Source organism: Lampris incognitus, chromosome 6 (assembly GCF_029633865.1).
Source record: "Lampris incognitus isolate fLamInc1 chromosome 6, fLamInc1.hap2, whole genome shotgun sequence".
NCBI lineage: Eukaryota > Metazoa > Chordata > Actinopteri > Lampriformes > Lampridae > Lampris > Lampris incognitus.
The window spans coordinates 3,603,193-3,625,184 of record NC_079216.1 but is presented as its reverse complement, the minus strand read 5'-3'; the positions used below and the strand labels follow the sequence as shown (position 1 = coordinate 3,625,184).

General features: G+C 48.4%; 1 protein-coding gene across 1 annotated transcript; it reads left to right on the top strand.

The window, feature by feature from the left end:
- The first annotated feature begins 118 nt into the window (after positions 1-118).
- snx1a (sorting nexin 1a) lies at positions 119-20,931 on the top strand. Its single transcript, XM_056281151.1, has 15 exons — positions 119-315; positions 4,555-5,491; positions 7,509-7,627; positions 8,353-8,419; positions 8,550-8,593; positions 9,376-9,517; positions 9,606-9,684; positions 12,753-12,828; positions 13,150-13,263; positions 14,676-14,769; positions 17,096-17,301; positions 17,977-18,120; positions 19,585-19,665; positions 19,766-19,837; positions 20,387-20,931. Exons 1-15 carry the CDS (start codon positions 172-174, stop codon positions 20,435-20,437), a joined length of 2,370 nt encoding a protein of 789 aa, XP_056137126.1. The 5' UTR covers positions 119-171; the 3' UTR covers positions 20,438-20,931.
- Positions 20,932-21,992: the final 1,061 nt, after the last annotated feature.

Below are 21,992 nucleotides of genomic sequence, written 5' to 3'. Positions count from 1 at the left end.
AGGCAGGCTGCAGGCTGCAGGCAGGCAGGGCGCTGCAGGGTGGAGGTGCCGCCGCGCGCCCGCCCGCACCATCTGTGACGCGGCTCGAGGTTCCCGCCCCGCGGTAGCGGAAGCAGAGCCGAGTCGGGCTGGCTGACGCTCCCTCTCCGCGGCGGTGAGACGGATTCGAAGATGGCGACCAGTTCGGAGCGCAGCCCTCCTCCTTTCCCGGACTCGGAGGAGCAGGAGCCGTTGGAGGCCGACGTGGGAGCCCACGGGGAGGAGGAGGAGGAGGAGGGTGAGGAGGATGAAGGAGAGGACTTCTTCACGGGCGCGGTGAGTGCGGTGGTGTGCGTGCGGCTTTGCTAATAGCAGCGAGCTAACTTGGCACGGGAGGGCGGCCGGCTAGCGGCACGTCCCCGCGCCGAACCGGTTGGAATAGACGCCCACCAGCGGGTGGTTCGGCTTGGGCCGGGGGTCTCGGAACCCACCGGGCCGCGAACTTCATCCCACTCGGCCGACTGGTAACCGAGAGTGAGGGAAGAGTCGGCTGTTTATCAGCCGTCGAATGCCGCCGTCACAGCTGCGCCGCCCGGGAAGACGTTGGCCGAACTCCGCCGGCGGTTCTGGAAAAGCGGCTGCTGTTTTGTTTGTTGTTTATTTGGGTTTGGGTCCCCCCCCTCCCCGGTCCCCCCTCCCCCCCGGTTCGCCCCGGTCCCCCCTCCCCGGTTCGCCCCAGTCCCCCCTCCCCGGTCCCCCCTCCCCGGTTCGCCCCGGTTCCCCCATCCCGTCCCCACCCCGTTCAAACCCGTTACCGACTCCGTGCGCCACATTGAGTCACGTGCGGGGAGTTGCCGAGCTCGGGTCAAACGAAGCACGCGACGTTACGCGGCTTCCTGTTGACGTCGCGTGTCGGTGGGACGTCTTCCCGCGTCAGCCGAAACTCCATCTAATCTGCCGACGTCCGCGTGAACGTCCCCACGCGCGACTCGCTCGCTCCGGCTGGAGGTGTTTCAGGACCGCGCGAGTCGAGTACGCGTGTGGCGCGTGTCTGCTCCCCCCCCCTCCCCCGTTCCCCACTTACGGTGACAGGAGCGCGTGAACTCCGTCATGTGTACCGACGGGTCACAGACTGGTTCAGTCACGTGTCCTGGGAGCGTGGGTTGCGGTCAGCTGACCAGAACCCGGAAGTGCCCGGGCTGAAGTGAGAGCGCCGAGGGCGGATGAAAGAGTTGCCTCAGCTCCCCAATAGTCCGGGAGGGGCACCCCACCAGAACTGCTGCTGCTGCTGTGTATTTATTTACCCCCCCCCCCGCCTGTCACCCTTCAGTATTCTGGCCCACCCGCGGTAATGCACCTTAAACGCTAGTTGCCACCCACCATGAAATACAAGAAGAAGAAGTAGCAGTAAATACTGCACTTTCCAGTAACACAAGGTTGCGGCTGTCTGCACCTTTCTCACCGATAGTGGGACAGTCACTGAGACCGACTGTAATCACGGATGAGTCGTACACAATATGGCGAATTAAGTCTGATCATTCCAGCCTTCACCTACCAGTGAGTGGAGAGCATAATGACGGCAAACGGCCTCGCCTCATGCACTATGCCCAAAAGGGGCAGTGAACATGCAGCATCCCAACTGAACATGCATGGTGTGTACGTACGTAGTGAACATCCAAAGTGTCATATTACTTTGACGGTGCACGTTAATAACATTTCTGAAAATATGCCAGCATTAGCCAGAAAGGCCAACTTTCACCTGTAGTCCCCGGGCAGGCAACAGTTAAACGCACAAAGCTTTAGAATAGAAACATTGAAAACACAACCGCTGATAAAAGCGGTGCAGATACGAACAGAGCCTGCGCTACACAGACAAGAAGCATAGCTGACAAGACAAACGACACAAACACCTCACTGTTCTAGTGTTCACAAGTTTGATTTCTGATAAACCAGGCACTCCATGTTGTAGAGGAGGAATGGTGGTTGACACAGTTTTGTGTTGTGGTAAGTTGTTCAAATCCTGAGAGGCTCTGACAGAAAAAGCAGATTGGCCAAAACTTCTTTGTCTTCGTGGGACAACACAATCTCCTCTAGTCGTTGTTCTAGTAGTTCGACTGGTTTTTAACATAATGTCAGCACGGAGTGGTGGAGGAGCCGTATTTTGTAATGCCTTGGAAACGAGACACATTATCTACCATATATAACCATGTTTTCCCAGCTTAGTAAGTTGTGCTTTTTTTAAGATATTGCAATGATGGTGTCCTTATGACTTTTTGTCTATGGTTTGTATTGTTTGTTTGTACAGGGATTCTGTGGGCTTTAGAGGGGTTTTATTGCCATGTCCCCGATGTGTCAGACAGTACACGATGAGTGGAGGATCACTGTATTCATGAACATTTTTGCTGCATTAGTGGACACGCAGTTCCTTGTGAATTTGAAATTGGCCAGATTGAATCATGAACATTCCTTGCAAATTTTTTTACGTTTGACGTGAAAGACAAATTTGAGTCAACAGTGATGGCCAAGGTATTTAACCTCAGACACTATCTGTAGCCCCCCCCCTTTTTTTTCCTCCCCAATTGTACCTGGCCAATTACCCCACTTTTCCAAGCCGTCCCGGTCGCTGCTCCACCCCCTCTGCCGATCCGGGGAGGGCTGCAGACTACCACATGCCTCCAGCGATACATGTGGAGTTGCCAGCCGCTTCATGTAGTTTTTTTCCCCCAGACTGTGATGTCTGGCTCCCGTGTTGAGGTTGGTCTTTTTGTGAAAAACATGCTGACTGTTTTTGTAATGTTAAGTTGAAGGCAGAATTGAACTAGCCACGTGGAAACTTGTACCGTTACAGCAGTTTTGATGCAGCTTTATCTTTGTTTTTGCCATGTACATAGTAGGGCTGTCAGAACTGGACAAAAATGACATTTGATTATTCCCTCTGAAAAAAAACAAAACACATAGGTTCGAACCCATTCGAATATATTTTTGCACATTATGTTCATAAGAAGGCAAACCAATACAATGAGAGACATAGTAACTACTTGTTACATGAACAAAAGCTGAGTGTTGGTGGTGTACCCTCACATATTGAGTTCTGTTTCCCAGGTATGATTTCATGAACTTGAGTGCATTAGGGGTGAAGTTAAACCTGGGGAGCTTTACTATAAGGATGTTATGGTTAATGGTGTCAAAGGCTTTCTGTAGATCCAGAAATACAGCTCCAATAACACCACCCTTGTCTGTTGTTAATTTAATGTTTTCTACAAAATAACAGCTGCCGCCTCTGTGTAGTGTGTTCTGCTTTAAAGCCAAACTACATAGGGAGAAGGGGCTGTTGTTAGGATGCAAGATGAGCTGTTCGGATACCCACTTCTCAGTAATCTTAGAGATGACAGGCAATATACTGATGGTACTGTAATTACAAACAGCTTTATGATCACCAGCTTTGAAGATGGGTGTCACTATAGCTGTTTTCCATACAGTTGTGAATCGCCCCTGGGGAAATGGATAAATTAATTTCCAGGCTGATAGGGGGTACCAGTGGCTCTTTTACAGCTTTTAGCATCGCAGCGTCCATACCATATACGTCCGTAGGTCGAGTCATCTTAAGTTAGTCGATGATCTGGATCACTTTGATTTCTGAAATGTATTTAATATTAAAACTTCTCACTGACAATTTCTGAGACTGGGGCTAGGTGGTTGTTGTGGAAGTTCTGCACTAACACAGCAACAGCGTCAATAAAGTAGTTGTTGAAAGCCTCAGCTAATCTGTACGGGTTCTGAGTCAGCTCTCCATCTGGGTCAAGTTCTGAGTACTTTCCCGACTTGTGGTCTTTCCCTGTTAGTTTTTTAATGTTTCCAGATTAGTTTAGCATTGCCTTTTGCCTCACCAATAACGTTTACAAATTAGTTAGCCTTGGCCTTTCTCAGTTTCTTAATTACCTCATTTAAATGTATGTCTATCATGTTCTAATTCAGATTTAAGAGCCTATTTTAATGCATGGTCACATTGTTTCATTAATCTCCATAAATCTGAGTTCAGCCAGGGCAGGCTATTCTGTCTTTTCTTGGTCGTGGTTTTTCTGGTAAATTCATCGATTGTGTTCTTGATTGTGGTTACTAATGCATTGCTGTCTGTCTCTGACTCTACCCCAGACAGTAGTTTGTTCCAGTCCGTTTCCTTTAATGCATTTTCAAAGTTTTCCAGTTCACTTCCAGTTAACTTCATGAGCTGGAGCCTAAACAAGTTCATTGATTTTATTTACCTTCCTCAAAATATCTTTGAGCATTGAACCGACAAATATGGGCTGCAGGAAGTTTGCCATTTTATGTATTTTCAGGCCTGTTGGGAGAACCTAGGATTATATACATTACTGTCTGTTTTATGTAAAATGTGCACCCAGCACACATTTTTAAAGGAAAGGTTACAGAGTCCTCATTCTTCTTCAGTTATGAGAGAAGGATGACACTTTTATCAGTTTTATATTGACAGATAATTCTATGTGATGAATTCTGAAGATGATATTTTATTTCTCTTTTCTTTCCTTTTTTCTTTCCTTTTTTCTTACTAACCTTTAGAGCAATACTCCAATGAGCAGCATGGATCCCTCACTGCCAACAACCAACGAACCCGAGGACACCATGGATGACCAACTTCATGAGCTTGTCAGCCAATCAGAAAACAAACCAGCTAGTGACGTCAGCGCTGAATCGCCAGATGACTTTGTTGATCTAACAAACAATGGAGCTGATAGCCAAAGTCATGCGATCATAGCAGAAACTACCATAACAGAGGAAGTGAAAGACACAAGTGAGACACCCTCGGATGAACACTCAGACGAATTTGTTGACCTGTCAGGAGATGAAAACGAGGCACCGGGTGAGGAGGTTCCTGTGGAAGCAGCAGCAGAACAAGGTGAATTTCCAAGCGGCATAACACATCCTCCAGCTTGTGATGTGACAGGAAGTAATGCACAACAGGAAGTAAAGGAAGAGTCCAGTTCTCCAGTGGTGGAAGTTAGCAGCAATTTGTCAGCTGATACCAAAAATCAGCCACTTTTCCATGACCCCATTGTTGACCCTTTGGTTGACCTCATTGATGAATCTCCACCTACTGAAGTTAAGAAACCCAGCCAACCACCGGCCGACCTCTTTGAAGATGAGCCGAGTGACTTGTTCTCAGAATCACGACAGACCAAACTGGCCAAGCAGCCACAGACCAGCCTCTTTGATGATCCCGATGAAGATCTGTTCGGTGAACCGCTGGTCACCTCCAAGAAAGCCACCAGTGCCGAAGCTGAACAGAAAAACAAACCAGTCACAGCCAAAGCTGGAGGTGGAAGTGTTGTTGCTGCTGTTGGTGGTGTGGGAGGTCCTTTGATTGACAGCCATGGCGGGGAACCAACTGATATTTTCACTGAGGAGGCTGTTACCACGGTAACCAGCGTGGTCAACAGCAGTGTCACCTCCAAGGCCAATGGAGTCCACTCTGAAGAAGCGGCGGACCTGTTTTCTGGTGGGAACATAGTTTTTTCTCATTCACTGACTTGTGAGATTTTAGGCGAGAGATGTGCAGATAGAGTTCAAGTTTTGACTCTAGAGATGCTTTTGAGATATGAACTGAGTGACTAACCGAACCAAAGAAACATAGTAAAGTCAGCTGTGGTATTTCCCGTATGCTTTTGCATTAGCTTCCACATCCCTCCTTGTGACCTCAATATTGTGCATGTGTTTCTTCCTGGTTTTGGTCATTAGTTTAAGTAGGGATGGGTATCTTTAAGATTTTAATGGTACTACTACTCTTACCAATACTGCTTATCGATCCGGTACTGTAATGGTACTCTTATCAGTTCTTTTTGTTACTTTAACAGAAAAAAACAAACTAGACAGAATTAACATTGCTTTGTTTTCAGATGTCTCAATAGAGCGTTACTTTTAGTCATGAACCCATGGTTATATAATTTACTTCACTCTGTGTGGGCTCTAGGCTGCTAGCATACATAACATACCTGAGGTGGACGAGCCAATGAGAGATGGGGCATCCGGGTGGCGTGGCGGTCTATTCCGTTGCCTACCAACATGGGGATCCTGGTTCGAATCCCCGTGTTACCTCCGGCTTGGTCGGGCATCCCTACAGACACATGGGATGTGGGTATGTGTCCTGGTCACTGCACTAGCACCTCCTCTGGTCGGTCCGGGCGCCTGTTCTGGGGGGAGGGGGAACTGGAAGGAATAGCGTGATCCTCCCACATGCTACGTCCCCTTGGTGAAACTCCTCACTGTCAGGTGAAAAGAAATGGCTGGTGATTCCACATGTATGGGAGGAGGCATGTGGTAGTCTGCAGCCCTCCCCGGATTGGCAGAGGGGGTGGAACAGAGACTGGGATGGCTCAGAAGAGTGGGGTAGTGGGGCCGGATACAATCGGGGAGAAAAAAGAAAAAGGGGGAAAAAAATGTAAAAAAAGAGAGAGAAGAACTATGAGCTAGGCAGTTGTAAACTGCATTTCTCTGCCTGTATTTGAAGCACTTTTTTATTCCCCCGCCCCCCGTTTTCTCTCCAATTGTATCTGGCCAATTACCACACTCTTCCGAGCCGCCCCGATCTCTGCTCCACCCAGAGGGGGTGGAGGGATGTTGCCAGCTGCTTCTTTTCACCTGACAGTGAGGAGTTTCACCAGGGGGACGTAGCACGCAGGAGGATCACGCTATTCCCCCCAGTCCCCCCCCCCCCCGAACAGGGGCCCCGACCAACTAGAGGAGGCGGTAGTGCAGCGACCAGGACACATACCCACATCCGGCTTCCCACCCGCAGACACAGCCAATTGTGCCTGTAGGGATGCCCGACCAAGCCGGAGGTAACACGGGGATTTGAACCAGCGATTCGAACCGGCGCCTATAACCTGACTTCTGGTGTGTGTGTGTGTGTGTGTGTGTGTGTGTGTGTGTGTGTGTGTGTGTGTGTGTGTGTGTGTGTGTGTGTGTGTGTGTGTGTTTGTGACAGAGAGGCAGAGAGAGCTGGCCCCGCCCCTCCACTTGCACACACGACAGGCTCCGAGAGAGAGAGAGAGGTCTCTCTTCTGGATTGGGAATAGTGAAAATAATAATAATAATAAATAAAATGCATCAGACAAATGTCGTCTTCTTATTGCAAATTAGAAACGGTGTTGGTGAGGTAGAAGGTGCAAGATAACGTTTATGTAGCCTAAATAAAGAGGAAATTTTCTTAATTTCTCCAATACCGATAGCAGAATTGTTAACATCAGAGCTTATCAGTACTACAGTCTTGAACAGTTTAGCACTGGTACCCGTTTAATACCGGGTTTCGGTACCCATCCCTAAGTTTCAGTGACACTGGTTCAGGGACACATGGATAACTTGCACAGCAGCTTACGTCCATCCAGGCACACAGCACTGTCCAAACTCAGGTTCAGCACCAGGGGGGAGGAGGCGGGGGAGTATCTGTGTCCCTCTACATCTACACATGGAGCATGTCATGACATCACCTCCCATCCTCTGTTTGTCTTCCCTTACAGAAGCCACGGTGGAGCTGTCTCTGGACAGTCCGCACAACGACAGGAGGAAGAACATGATGACCAAACCAGTCGCCTCGTCCTCCACCCTGTCCAAACCACAGTCCGCTTCCCTGGAAGAGGTACGCATCGACCTGTAGAATGACCCTGTCACTACCCTGTCACTATGACTGCCTGGATGACAGAACAGAGACATGAAATGTCTTCAAAATGGAAATACGGGGCGTCTGGGTAGTGTGGCAGTCTATTCCGTTGCCTACCAACATGGGGATCGGTGGTTTGAATCCCCGTGTTACCTCCGGCTTGGTTGGGCGTCCCTACAGTCACAATTGGCCGTGTCTATGGGTGGGAAGCCGGATGTGGGTATGTGTCCTGGTCACTGTACTAGCGCCTTCTCTAGTCAGTCGGTCGGGGGGGGGGGACTGGGGGGAATAGCGTGATCCTCCCATGCACTACGTCCCCCTGGTGAAACTCCTCACTGTCAGGTGAAAAGAAGCGGCTGGTGACTCCACATGTATCGGAGGAGGCATGTGGTAGTCTGCAGCCCTCCCTGGATTAGCAGAGGGGTGGAGCAGCGACCGAGACGGCTCGGAAGAGTGGGGTAATTGGCCAAGTACAACTGGGGATAAAATGGGGGGGGGGTATGGAAATGTGTTTAGATCATTGTCCTTCCTTTCATGAGCTTGCCTTTGTTTTCCCCAGAATATTTCCCCGTGTTCTGACCCGTCCTCTCCTGCTGCAGCTAAACCCTTCCAGCTCCTCTTAACACAAGACTTTTCACTGAGATCTCTGTTGTGTTGCGTGACAGACAGACTGTTGTGACTTGTATTCTGGGTTTCTGTTACAGTTGGAAGAAGAAGAACAGGAAGATAAATTTGATATCAACATCTCAATTACCAACCCTGAAAAAATCGGTGAGATCTACAATCTGTTGATTTTGCCCTCAGGCACAGAACATGTTTCCTCTTAGCTCAGGGAAAATGTTTGTATCCATTCTGCTTATTTGATTTTTCTCTGTCGTATTATCCTCCTCTTGTCCCACAGGGGATGGTATGAATGCATACATGGCCTATCGAGTGTCCACACAGGTAAACTCTGGTGACTGATACAGCATCAACACACACACACACACACACACACACACTCTGTCAGGGTTACCGACAGAGTGTAAGTTCTATTAATTTCAAACATCTCAAGGCGTCCGGGTGGCGTTGCGGTCTATTCCGTTGCCTACCAACATGGGGCTCGGCGGTTCGAATCCCCGTGTTACCTCCGGCTTGGTCGGGCATCCCTACAGACACAATTGGCCGTGTCTGCGGGTGGAAGCCGGATGTGGGTATGTGTCCTGGTCGCTGCACTAGCGCCCCCTCTGAGGGGGGGATAGCGTGATCCTCCCACGTGCTGCGTCCCCCTGGTGAAACTCCTCACTGTCAGGTGAAAAGAAGCGGCTGATGACTCCACATGTATCGGAGGAGACACGTGGTAGTCTGCAGCCCCCCCGGATCAGCAGAGGATGGAGCAGCGACCAGGACGGCTCGGAAGTGTGGGGTAATTGGCCGGGTACAACTGGGGGGGGGGGGGGGGGGAATCCCAAAAAAATCAAAACATTTTGTCAGCAGCCCTTGAAAACAGGCAGAGATCAGATCAGTCGGTCTGTCACAGACATGTAAACACACATCTCTGACATCTGGACAGGAACACTTGGTGATGTTATTTTAGGAGGAAATTCTCTCGCTCTCTACCAGACAACAGAATTCATATCAGACTTTTAAACCAGCCCATGAGGTCCAGAATGTAGGTGGATGCCTTCTCTCTGGTGATTCGGGTTCTGGTTTTTGGGGAAACATTTTCTACCTGTTGTGTCTGTCAGACCACGCTGCCCATGTTCCGCACCAAGGCTTTTACCGTGAGGCGACGGTTCAGTGACTTCCTGGGTCTTTATGAGAAGCTTTCTGAGAAACACTCAGCAAATGGCTTCATCATACCCCCACCACCGGAAAAGAGCATTCTGGGTAGGCCAGTTGGGTTTGTTCTGTTGACTTGTTATAAAGTGAATGTAAACTTGTTCAGCTGTGTGAATAATGGTGTTTGTGTTGACAGGCATGACCAAGGTGAAGGTGGGGAAGGAGGACCCGTCATCTGCAGAGTTTGTAGAGCGGAGGAGGGCAGCTTTGGAGAGGTATGGTGGTATGGGTTACCAGGGAACAGGAAGTCCTCGTGGAGGGTGAGCGGGTTAGTGGACAGTGGATAGAGCGAGCGTGCCATTTAATTTATCAGCCGGCACAACCCACATAGCTCCGCTGCCCTCAGATAATCCAGGCCTGTGTCGTAACTCTAGGCCACATCACAACATCAATACGACCCTTGAACTGTTGCCTGATGAGTTCCAGGTCAAAGGTCATGTCATCGACAAACAGACACACTGTCGCTCGCTACCGACTTCAACTTTATCAACCTAAAAGACAGTTAAGCTCACTAAGCCTTGATCTGAACAGTATGCAGAGCAAGATAGAACAGTGGTTATCACAACGAGTCTGTCGCTTTCTGAAACGATCAGAGTAACTGACCGTCCTGACAAAAGAAACCTTCACAGTCAGTAAACTGACCGTCCTGACAAAAGAAACCTTCAGTCAGTAAACTGACCGTCCTGACAAAAGAAACCTTCACAGTCAGTAAACTGACCGTCCTGACAAAACAAACCTTCAGTCGGTAAACTGACCGTCCTGACAAAAGAAACCTTCACAGTCAGTAAACTGACCGTCCTGAAAAAACAAACCTTCAGTCGGTAAACTGACCGTCCTGACAAAAGAAACCTTCACAGTCAGTAAACTGACCGTCCTGACAAAACAAACCTTCAGTCGGTAAACTGACCGTCCTGACAAAACAAACCTTCACAGTCAGTAAACTGACCGTCCTGACAAAAGAAACCTTCACAGTCAGTAAACTGACCGTCCTGACAAAACAAACCTTCACAGTCAGTAAACTGACCGTCCTGAAAAAACAAACCTTCACAGTCAGTAAACTGACCGTCCTGACAAAAGAAACCTTCACAGTCAGTAAACTGACCGTCCTGACAAAAGAAACCTTCACAGTCAGTAAACTGACCGTCCTGACAAAACAAACCTTCAGTCGGTAAACTGACTGTCCTGACAAAACAAACCTTCAGTCGGTAAACTGACCGTCCTGAAAAAACAAACCTTCACAGTCAGTAAACTGACCGTCCTGAAAAAACAAACCTTCAGTCGGTAAACTGACTGTCCTGACAAAACAAACCTTCACAGTCAGTAAACTGACCGTCCTGACAAAACAAACCTTCACAGTCAGTAAACTGACCGTCCTGAAAAAACAAACCTTCACAGTCAGTAAACTGACCGTCCTGAAAAAACAAACCTTCAGTCGGTAAACTGACTGTCCTGACAAAACAAACCTTCACAGTCAGTAAACTGACCGTCCTGACAAAACAAACCTTCACAGTCAGTAAACTGACCGTCCTGAAAAAACAAACCTTCAGTCGGTAAACTGACTGTCCTGAAAAAACAAACCTTCACAGTCAGTAAACTGACCGTCCTGACAAAACAAACCTTCACAGTCGGTAAACTGACCGTCCTGACAAAACAAACCTTCAGTCGGTAAACTGACCGTCCTGACAAAACAAACCTTCAGTCGGTAAACTGACCGTCCTGACAAAACAAACCTTCACAGTCAGTAAACTGACCGTCCTGACAAAACAAACCTTCACAGTCAGTAAACTGACCGTCCTGACAAAACAAACCTTCAGTCGGTAAACTGACCGTCCTGACAAAACAAACCTTCACAGTCAGTAAACTGACCGTCCTGACAAAACAAACCTTCACAGTCAGTAAACTGACCGTCCTGACAAAAGAAACCTTCACAGTCAGTAAACTGACCGTCCTGACAAAAGAAACCTTCACAGTCAGTAAACTGACCGTCCTGACAAAACAAACCTTCACAGTCGGTAAACTGACCGTCCTGACAAAACAAACCTTCAGTCGGTAAACTGACCGTCCTGACAAAACAAACCTTCAGTCGGTAAACTGACCGTCCTGACAAAACAAACCTTCACAGTCAGTAAACTGACCGTCCTGACAAAAGAAACCTTCACAGTCGGTAAACTGACCGTCCTGACAAAACAAACCTTCACAGTCAGTAAACTGACCGTCCTGACAAAACAAACCTTCACAGTCAGTAAACTGACCGTCCTGAAAAAACAAACCTTTACAGTCAGTAAACTGACCGTCCTGACAAAAGAAACCTTCACAGTCAGTAAACTGACCGTCCTGACAAAAGAAACCTTCACAGTCAGTAAACTGACCGTCCTGACAAAACAAACCTTCAGTCGGTAAACTGACCGTCCTGACAAAAGAAACCTTCTCAGTCGGTAAACTGACCGTCCTGAAAAAACAAACCTTCACAGTCAGTAAACTGACCGTCCTGAAAAAACAAACCTTCACAGTCAGTAAACTGACCGTCCTGACAAAACAAACCTTCACAGTCAGTAAACTGACCGTCCTGACAAAACAAACCTTCAGTCAGTAAACTGACCGTCCTGACAAAACAAACCTTCACAGTCAGTAAACTGACCGTCCTGACAAAACAAACCTTCACAGTCACCTTCATCTTAATACTTTAAAAACGTGTTTCATAAAAGAGGACTAAAACAAAAGGTAAAAAAGGTTTAATACAGCTATGAGAATATAAAAGAATAAAGTGCAGGGGCGTCCGGGTGGCGTGGCGGTCTATTCCGTTGCCTGCCAACACGGGGGTCGTCGGTTCGAATCCCCGTGTTACCTCCGGCTTGGTCGGGCGTCCCTACAGACAATTGGCCGTGTCTGCGAGTGGGAAGCCAGATGTGGGTATGTGTCCTGGTCGCTGTACTAGCGCCTCCTCTGGTTGGTCGGGGTGCTTGTTCGGGGGGGAGGGGGAACTGAGGGGAACAGCGTGATTCTCCCACGCGCTATGTCCCCCCGGTGAAACTCCTCACTGTCAGGTGAAAAGAAGCGGCTGGTGACTCCACATGTATGGGAGGAGGCATGTGGTAGTCTGCAGCCCTCCCCAGATCGGCAGAGCGGGTGGAGCAGCGACTGGCACGGCTCGGAAGAGTGGGGTAATTGACCGGGTACAACTAGGGAGAAAGGGGGGGGGGGCAGGCCTCTAGTGAAGCTGTTGTAGTGTAGAAACATACTTGTGGTGATACAGCACGGCAGCTCATGTTGTGTCCTCTGTCAGGTACCTCCAGAGGGTGGTGTGTCACCCGTCACTCCTCCAAGACCCTGACGTCAGAGAGTTCCTGGAGAGAGACGAGGTGAGTCCAGCGTGGAGGAGGACTGGCTCCACCTCAACACCCCAGCGTTCAGCAGACAAATATGGAAAACATGGAAGCAGATTTTGGAATTAGTTTTACACACTGGGAACATTGTGAACAACATGCTGCAGGGTCGACACTTAAACACACGCCAACATGTTTATCTGATCTTCCTCGTTTGGATTAATGAGGAACTTAAACTGATGTTTCAAGTGTCTGAGGGTGTCTCAAATTCCTGTCTGCACAGCACCCATGCCTGCTGAGGACTCGAACCCTGACTACCATGTGTTTATACATGTGTGTGTGTGTGTGTGTGGTTAGTTGCCCAGAGCAGTAAACACTCAGGCCTTCAGCGGTGCTGGCTTTCTGAAGATGATCAACAAAGCGACAGACGCCGTCAGTAAGATGACCATCAAGATGAACGAGTCAGACGTGGTGAGTCCATCTTGTTCCTGTAGTTCACATTCCTGACGTGGAGCCGGCAGCCTCGTCCTCACAATCTGCCCCCTCTAGCTGAGGGAAGGTGGCAGATGTTGTGTGTGAGGATTTCTGAACCAGAATCCACAATGTGTATCGGTCCGGTCTGTATACGATTCATGGGCTCTCACGGAGAAAAAAGTAAGGGATAGATCTGATGAGGCTGTAAAATCTTATCTGAAGACCAAATAATAAATACATCAGCACCTCTCTGTGAAACCCACAGTGCATTCTGTCATGTCATCTATTTATTTTGGCTCAGACTTTATTTAATTGGCTTTCACACCACAAACTGTCTCTGCAGAGTTTTGGTTGGGAATATATCCAGACCCCGAGTTTTTGGGCTAATATTTTTGATTTTTGGACTAATTTGATAGTCCAAATAATTTGATAATCTGATAGCAGCACGGTGGCGCAGTGGATAGCGTGATCACCTCACAGCAATAAGGTCCTGGATTCGAGCCCTGGGGTAGTCCAACCTTGGGGGGTCATCCTCCATGTGGAGTTTGCATGTTCTCCCCGTGTCTGCGTGGGTTTCCTCCGGGTGCTACGGTTTCCCCCCCACTGTCCAAAGACATGTAGGTCAGGTGACTCGGCCGTAGTAAGTTGTCCCTAGGTGTGAATCTGTAAGGCCCTGTGATGGACTGGCAGCCTGTCCAGGGTGTTTCCCTGCCTGCCGCCCAGTGACTGCTGGGATAGGCCCCAGCATCCCTGCGACCCTGAGAGCAGGATAAGCGGTTTGGATAATGGATGGACTAATTTGATGCAAGCCTGGGTCAATTTAAAGCTGAAATCCGTGATTTCTTTCTCCATGAATAGTTATTTTGTTCAGTTAGTTTGTTCATATCCATCATGGAATCAGGCTCCATAACACCACCAGTCATCTTCACCATGTTTGGAGACACTCTCCAGTCTCCGTAAACCGCTATTGAAATGTTTCGACTGGGTAGGATGAACACTGGTGCAACAGCAAACATGTACGTATTGGAAACAACTCCAGTAGGAAAAAAAAGTCAAACATGATGCCGATGTGGAACTGCTTACTGCTGAGCTGACGGCACACCAGCCACAATGGCTGCTACACCTGGGTTGTAGTCCTAATACACCTGGTTTGTAGTCATGCTACACCTGGTTTGTAGTCCTGTCTGCCAGAGAGAGGAACAGATCAGGGAAATCACAATTTAAGTTTTAAAGTGTTCACACCTTCCAAAAAAGATCCCAACTCAACAAATGGTTCCTAAAGTGTGTACCAAATGACGAAGGTATGAAAACCACACGAGTATCCCACTAACTAACCTATACAGTCCCGTATCTGGAGTCTGAAAACCTACCTAGAAATTGAAACAGATTGTGGTTCTGGTTTGATGCAGTGGTTTGAGGAGAAGCTGCAAGAGGTGGAGTCTGCAGACCAGATGTTCAGGAAGCTCCATGCACTGGTGGAGTCACTGGTGGGCCACAGGAAAGGTCAGCCATGTCCTCAATTACCATCTGGAAACTCTGTATGCTCACAGCTCCATCTAAAATCGCTTCAATTGCACTAGGAGGGAGGACAGGCAGAACACATACCCTTCACACATAAAACCTGCTACATTCAGGGTCCCGCTCCACATTCTGACCTCAGATACTTCGATATGTAAGTCATCTTACTGCAGATCAGTAGACTCATAGTCAGACATGAAACTGGACATTGTAAGGACGGCCTGAGTTGAGCTGTGGACAGGTAGATCTGGTGGAGTCTAAACATCTCTTCCTGTCATTAACAGGCTTTACACAAGGACAGAACATATTTAGTGGTGGTAAGGACAAGCGATGGGACGATATAGGATTTTATTGTGGATCGTGATAAAAAAAACACGGAAAGTTGATCGTGGTGAATTTCCATTAACGGGATAATTGTGAATGTCCTCACGTGAGGGACTCTGCACTGCATGCTGGGAGTTATGTGCCGTAAATTGTTTATGCTTGTGCACGGGTGACTGACATCTACCGCAAACAGATCGGGTGTAGGGTGCGGAGTTTGGACTGTACTCTGTTTCTAACTTAGGAGACTTTTTTCCCCATTTGTCTTTTCTGCAGGATCAGGTGAGTGTTTCATCGGTTGGCTGATTAGACTGTCCTGCCGTTTTTTTGCTAGTTAGTTTGTGAAGGAGGGGTGTCCTTCTTCCCTCCGTCATGGGATCCAGATAGTCCCGCCGGATCCCAGTGTGACGAGTGTGATGGTGGAGGAGGTTTTGTTGGCTGTAGGAGATGAAGTTGTCATGACCTGCTGGGTGTTGGCAATAGTCTTCTTTGTGTTTCACTAAAAAAGGATGTTGATTAAAACTAGGTTAAAACCTAGTTTAAGGGGGCATCCAGGTAGCGTGGTGGTCTAGTCCGTTGCCTACAAACATGGGGATTGCTGGTTTGAGTCCCTATGTTACCCCCAGCTTGGTCAGGCGTCCCTACAGACAATTGATCATGTCTGCGGGTGGGAAGCCGGATGAAGGTATGTGTCCTGGTCGCTGCATTAGCGCCTCCTCTGGTCAGTTGGGGTGTCTGTTCAGGGGGGAGGGGTAACTGGGGGGAATAGTCAGATCCTCCCATGTGCTTCATCCCTTTGGTGAAAAACTCCTCGCTGTCAGGTGAAAAGAAGCGGCTGGCGACTCCATGTGTATCGGAGGAGACGTGGTAGTCTGCAGCCCTCCCCAGATCGGCAGAGGGGGTGGAGAAGCAACCGGGACGGCTCAGAAGAGTGGGGCAATTGTTTCCTCCAGGTGCTCTGGTTTCCTCCCACAGTCCAAAGACATGTAGGTCAGGTGAATCGGCCGTACTAAATTTTCCCTAGGTGTGAATGTGTTGGCCCTGTGATGGACTGGCGGCCTGTCCAGGGTGTCTTCCCAGCTGCTGCCCAGTGACTGCTGGGATAGGCTCCAGAATCCTGCGACCCTGGTGGGATAAGCGGCTTGGATAATGGATGGATGGATGGTAATTACCTGGCTACAGTCACTGCTGCCATGATCACCCTAAAGTCCGGGCGTGACACCCCTTATAAATGTGCTTCGGTTACCACCAACGCTCTGAAGACAGGAATAATTTTCAGTCTGTGTGTGGCTATTTGGAACCGTCGTTGGTCACCTGATCCAGTGGTCCAATGTGTCAAACAGTCAGTCATTCAGTAAGTCACTAACTATGATCACTCAGTCAGTCAGTCAGGGACATGGGCGTTGGTAGGGCTGACCCCGCTGGCCGGTCCAGCCAAACAGATGCGTGTCCTGTCTGTGATGCAATAAAAAAAAAATTCTTAGCAAAATGTAAGGTGAAGTGATTCCAGTATTTTTTAGTGCCATTTTAAGAGTTGTAAGCATATTTTGATGATTGCGGGGATAATATCGTGAATTGCAGCCATTTTGGCCGGGATAATCGTGACATGAAATCTTCATATCGTCCCACCCCCAGTCAGGACCCATAGAAAGACAGACCACAGATATGAGTGAAATTCAACATCAGTTATCACTGTGTATTTACTCTTCTGTCATGAATAAATGAACTTCAGTCATCCCATCTTGTGCTCATTCTGCCCCCTAGAGGACTTGCATTGTACCCTTAGATTAAATAAAATCCACCTTTGATTGTAGCATAAATACAGACAATTATTTCAACCAATCAGAGAACCACACTACATATACTATAAACTAATACACCGTGCTACACATTATGGCTGATCTGGCCTTGTTACAGGAAGCTGGCCTGCTGGTTGCTCTGTGTTATTTACCTGTTTTGGCATTGACCTTTAACACCTTCTCCCCTGCAGAGCTGTCACTGAACACTGCAAGCTTTGCCAAGAGCACGGCCATGTTGGGCAGTGCGGAGGACAACACCGCCCTGTCCCGCGCCCTCTCCCAGCTGGCTGAGGTAGAGGATAAGATGGAGCAGCTCCACCAGGAGCAGGCCTCCAACGACTCATTCACCCTTGCTGAACTCCTCGCAGACTACATCCGCCTGCTGAGTGCTGTGCGGGTACGGAGAACACAACATCCACCCAAATATTCCGTACACATCATCATTCATATTCTATCATTCATTTAGAGTGTGTGTCGTGACCACAGTACTGCTCCTCACACCAGAGGCCTGATCAGCTCTTCACTGTCGTGACTTTGCTAAAGCTCCTACACACTGTGTGATTTTAGCAGTCCTATAAGTTTACTGCAAGCCACACTGTGCGATATGGACCTAATAAACTCGGGTACAACATCAAGTGTGATGTATGTAGACTGTTAGTACACGTAGGTTGTAGCAGCAGTCACAGTGCGAGATGGTCATCCTACATTTCTGACCCTGTCAGACTTTTGTCCCAGGTTATCTTTGGTCACACGACCGTAATAACGGCCGTCTTTGAACCTGTCTCACAGTGTGACGTAGGACCACCGTTTTGGAGCCACGACCAAAGATATCGCCACGTTTAGTCATCTTTCATCTGAGACGGCCCAAATCACACAGTCTGTAGGAGGCTGTAGACACAAGGTGTAATGTGGTGATTTAGGTTAGCGTGAAGCTTTTGTGTCTCCGTCTCAGAGGATGAAGACAACAGATTCCCTGCAGCAGGTTTGGGTGTCCGTCGCTGTGCACCTCACTGGTCTTTAGACGGGGGTGTCTCTTTCTCATTGTTCCTCTGTGTGGGTTTTCATCCTCCAGGGGGCGTTTGATCAGCGGATGAGGGCATGGCAGCGTTGGCAGGATGGCCAGGCCATGCTGCAGAAGAAACGGGAGAGCGAGGCCAAACTGCTGTGGGCCAACAAACCGGACAAGCTGCAGCTGGTTAAGGAGGAGATCTCTGAGGTATGGCTACTCAGACTGCAGTCACAGACTAACACCTGAAGATGCTGCAGAGGTTTGATAAGGTGCTACAGGTTTGATGGCAGGCAGCAATATAGTCACATCACATCTTATCAAACCTGCAGCATCATATCAAACCTGCTCCAGGTTGTTTGATAAGATGGTTTTTTTTCCTTCCTCCATTGTCAACGTTTAGATGAGGAATCGATGTCAGAGCCTCTGCTTCCACTCTTAAAAAGGTGTAAATTTTCATGTTGAAATGCTCAATTAGTTCAATCAAAAGACAAAGATTCTGTGCCTTTCTCAGTCCAGTGAACAACTGACAGATGGTGTTCTCTGAACAGAGAGGGTTCGTGGCTAAATTATGGGTTGAATTGACGGTACTGGGCGCTATGCAAAATCAGGAATAATTTATTGTCATCTCACTCATGTACTTGCATACAGAAAAGAGACGAAATTTCGTTTCTCCCAGCCCACAGCAGTACAACACAACAGACAAAACCATATCCAAAACCTCCCAAAAACATACAAAACGAGAGAAAACAAAAACACAGTCAACACCACAGTCCATTCAGTAAATTTGCAACACATTCAAAAAATTCCCTGTCCAGGAGAACGAACGCCAGCCAGGATGACTGTCGGAACTGCCGGTCTGCATGGGCTAGCAGTTAGCTTAGCCTGCCCTGCTTCCGCATCCTGTCAGACCGCCCTTGTTTCCTCTTCAGGTACAGCTCCGGTCAGGGCCGTGGTCTCTGGGCCCACAGGACGCAGCAGACCAGGCTCCCTCAGCCGATCCAGCACTAGCTCTCCCAGCCAGACACCTTTGACACACCTCCCCGCCCTCCACACCATGACACAAACGCAGACGCAGACAAAAACACTGTACAATCAACGCTAGGCGAGGCCGCCGCCAGACCACCCTCGGTATTATCAGAACTGCCAGTCTGCATGGGCTACAGTTAGCTTAGCCTGCCCCGCTCTCCCAGCCGATCAAACACCAGCTCTCCCCGCCATCAAATGAAATCAATGATCACAGACATAAATCCTCGTAAGTTCTTCACACAATGACACAAACTCAGACGTAGACCTGGACAAACACACTGCATAGTCGGCACTGGGTGAGGCCGCCGTAAACACGAGTCCGCGCCGCCATCCTCCCACACCGGAAGAATCAAAGAAGAAAATATAATGATACTCACAGTGAATTTAAGTGATGTTGATATATACCATGACGTCTGCCTACATATGCAAACGTGTAAGAGTCCAGCTGAGGTTGATCACAGACTCTCAGATAGTTCACATCTCATTTTGTGAGAAGTTTCTAATCTAGACAACAGAATTGTGTATCATGATACGACAACATCTCAGTTTCATCCCTGTACAGCACCACTGAAAAGACAGATAATAACGTTGAATTATTGCCCCGTCCTGATTTGAACTCTAAGCTGGTTTTGTCTGCCTCCCCAGTGGGAGGCCAAGGTGACCCAGTATGAAAGAGACTTCGACAGAGTGTCTGCAACTGTGCGCAAAGAAGTGCTGCGGTTTGAGGTACTGGTGGATATTTACTGTGATATTTGACTTTCCCGTCCTACCTGATGGTGTTGATGTGCTGGTGTCATCACTGACTGATGTGTTTGTCCCCCTGCAGAAAGAGAAGGCCAGGGACTTCCAGAAGCAGATCATCAAGTACCTGGAGGCTCTTCTGCGGTCCCAGCAGCAGGTGAGTGTCTGCTGGACAGAAACAGCTGAAAATTCCAAACTTCCTATTTCATTGTTTTTTTTATCTTCAATAAACAATGAGTCGGCGTCTGGGTGGCGTGGCGGTCTGTTCCGTTGCCTAGCAACACGGGGATCTCCGGTTCGAATCCCCGTGTTACTTCTGGCTTAGTCGGCTGTCCCTACAGACACAATTGGCTGTGTCTGCGGGTGGGAAGCTGGATGTGGATGTGTCCTGGTCGTTGCACTAGCGCCTCCTCTGGTCGGTCGGTGCGCCTGTTCGGGGGGAGGGGGAACAGCATGATCCTCCGCGCTACGTGCCCCTGGTGAAACTCCTCACTGTCAGGTGAAAAGAAGCGGCTGGTGACTCCACATGTATTGGAGGAGGCATGTGGTAGTCTGCAGTCCTCCGCAGAGGAGGTGGAGCAGCAACCGAGACGGCTTGGAAGAGTGGGGTAATTGGCCAAGTACAGTTGGGGAGGAAAAGGGGGAAACTAAGATGAATAACTAACAAACGATGATCCTGAAAGCGTGTGACTTGTTTGTGTTGCAGCTGATGAAGTACTGGGAGGCGTTCCTACCAGAGGCGAAGGCCATCGCTTGACGCGGTCCGTCGGCTCTGAAAACAAGAAGCTGACATTCCTCCTAGACTTCAACCCGTTCCTTTAAAAGGAGGAAAACCGAAGCTTTGTAAAAGGGAGAAGAGATAAATTCATGCTGTTTTTTTATCACTTTTAACATATAGCTCTGTATTCTATTCTATTAATACTTGTATATTTTCATTTAACTTGACACAAATATTTTCTTATAAGATGAAAAAAGAACTTCCGTACACAACTATATGAACACATGCAAAAAGTCCAAGTGCAGAGAACGATTCCATTAATTTCCATAAGGGAAGAGAGAAAAGCCCGTTCTTCTCAGGACAAACTCACACGTCGGTATCTGTCACATCAGCCCCGGCTTGTTTACAACACAACTGTCCTCGTGACACGTCGTGCCGAGGACTCGGACTGAGAAAGTGGCCAAATGTTACCTCTTCTCAGCGATGCGGAGGGAGGAACCTTTTTATTTTCTCTAGACCCCAAATACTGTTGATGCGGGGGGGGGGGGTGTTGGGGAGGGGGTATTGTGTCGAGGTCTTGGGGGTTAGATCGTTATTACGGCGAAGTGATGGATTAACCTGGTTACAGGTTGAATAGTTGGTCAGCCTGTCGGTTGTGTTTTCAGTGTAATTCATTCAGTTGTGCAGAACGGCTGCGCAGGTCCCTACCAACGTCTGTGCCTTTAAATTGGGACGGAGGTTTGCCTCATGATGTCAGAATTCACTTTAGGGGTAAAAAGCGGCCTAAGTAGATCTCGGCTGAGCGCAAAACAAGTTTTCTGGACAATCGACACGTTTCTAGAAACGCTGCCTGTAATGTTTTGATGTATTCGTCGTGCTTACCGGAAGCTCGAGTCCATAACCAGCTTTGTTGAGTCGGAGCGGCTGCTTTGGGGAGGTTTTTGAATTTTTTTGAGATGAGAAGCTTTAATTTCACCTCCAGTTTAGTTTCGGTGGAGCGCCACCCTCTGGTTACTGGTGGTCATTTGTGTCAGGAAACAGTTTTGTTTCTGTAACGTTCACACTACTTCACTATGATGTCATGGTTTTGATTTTGGGTAAGAATTGAATCTGTTGCCAGCGTGCACAGCAGTGTCAGTAACGTGCACTGTGTCCGATTCCCCATGAAACAAATAAAAGTTGCACTGTTCACACGTCTTCATTCATGGTCAGGACTGGTTATTAAACATCTTGACGGTCTTACCTGAGTTACTGAGCAGCATCCAGACATGGAGGCTCAGTAGTTCAGTTCGCTGTGTGAGTTTATTCAGTGTTTGTGTTAAACCACATGTAACGGTTCCTGCAGGTTCCAGTGCAAACAGTAATAAAATCACCGTCAGGTGTGCAACAGGAGAAAACACCATAAAAACGATATCGTGATAAAAACGTACAGGGGAGAGCAGGGTGATTTGAGCCTACGGGGAAGTTGAGCTACCCCTTGTTTCTAGGCAACCAGCTGAAGTCTCTTTTTTTTTTAACCAGCTGGAGTGTAGGCAGTTGGAGACGTTACTGTCATGCCCTCACTTTAAAGATACCGCAAGTAAAAACTGGCTCA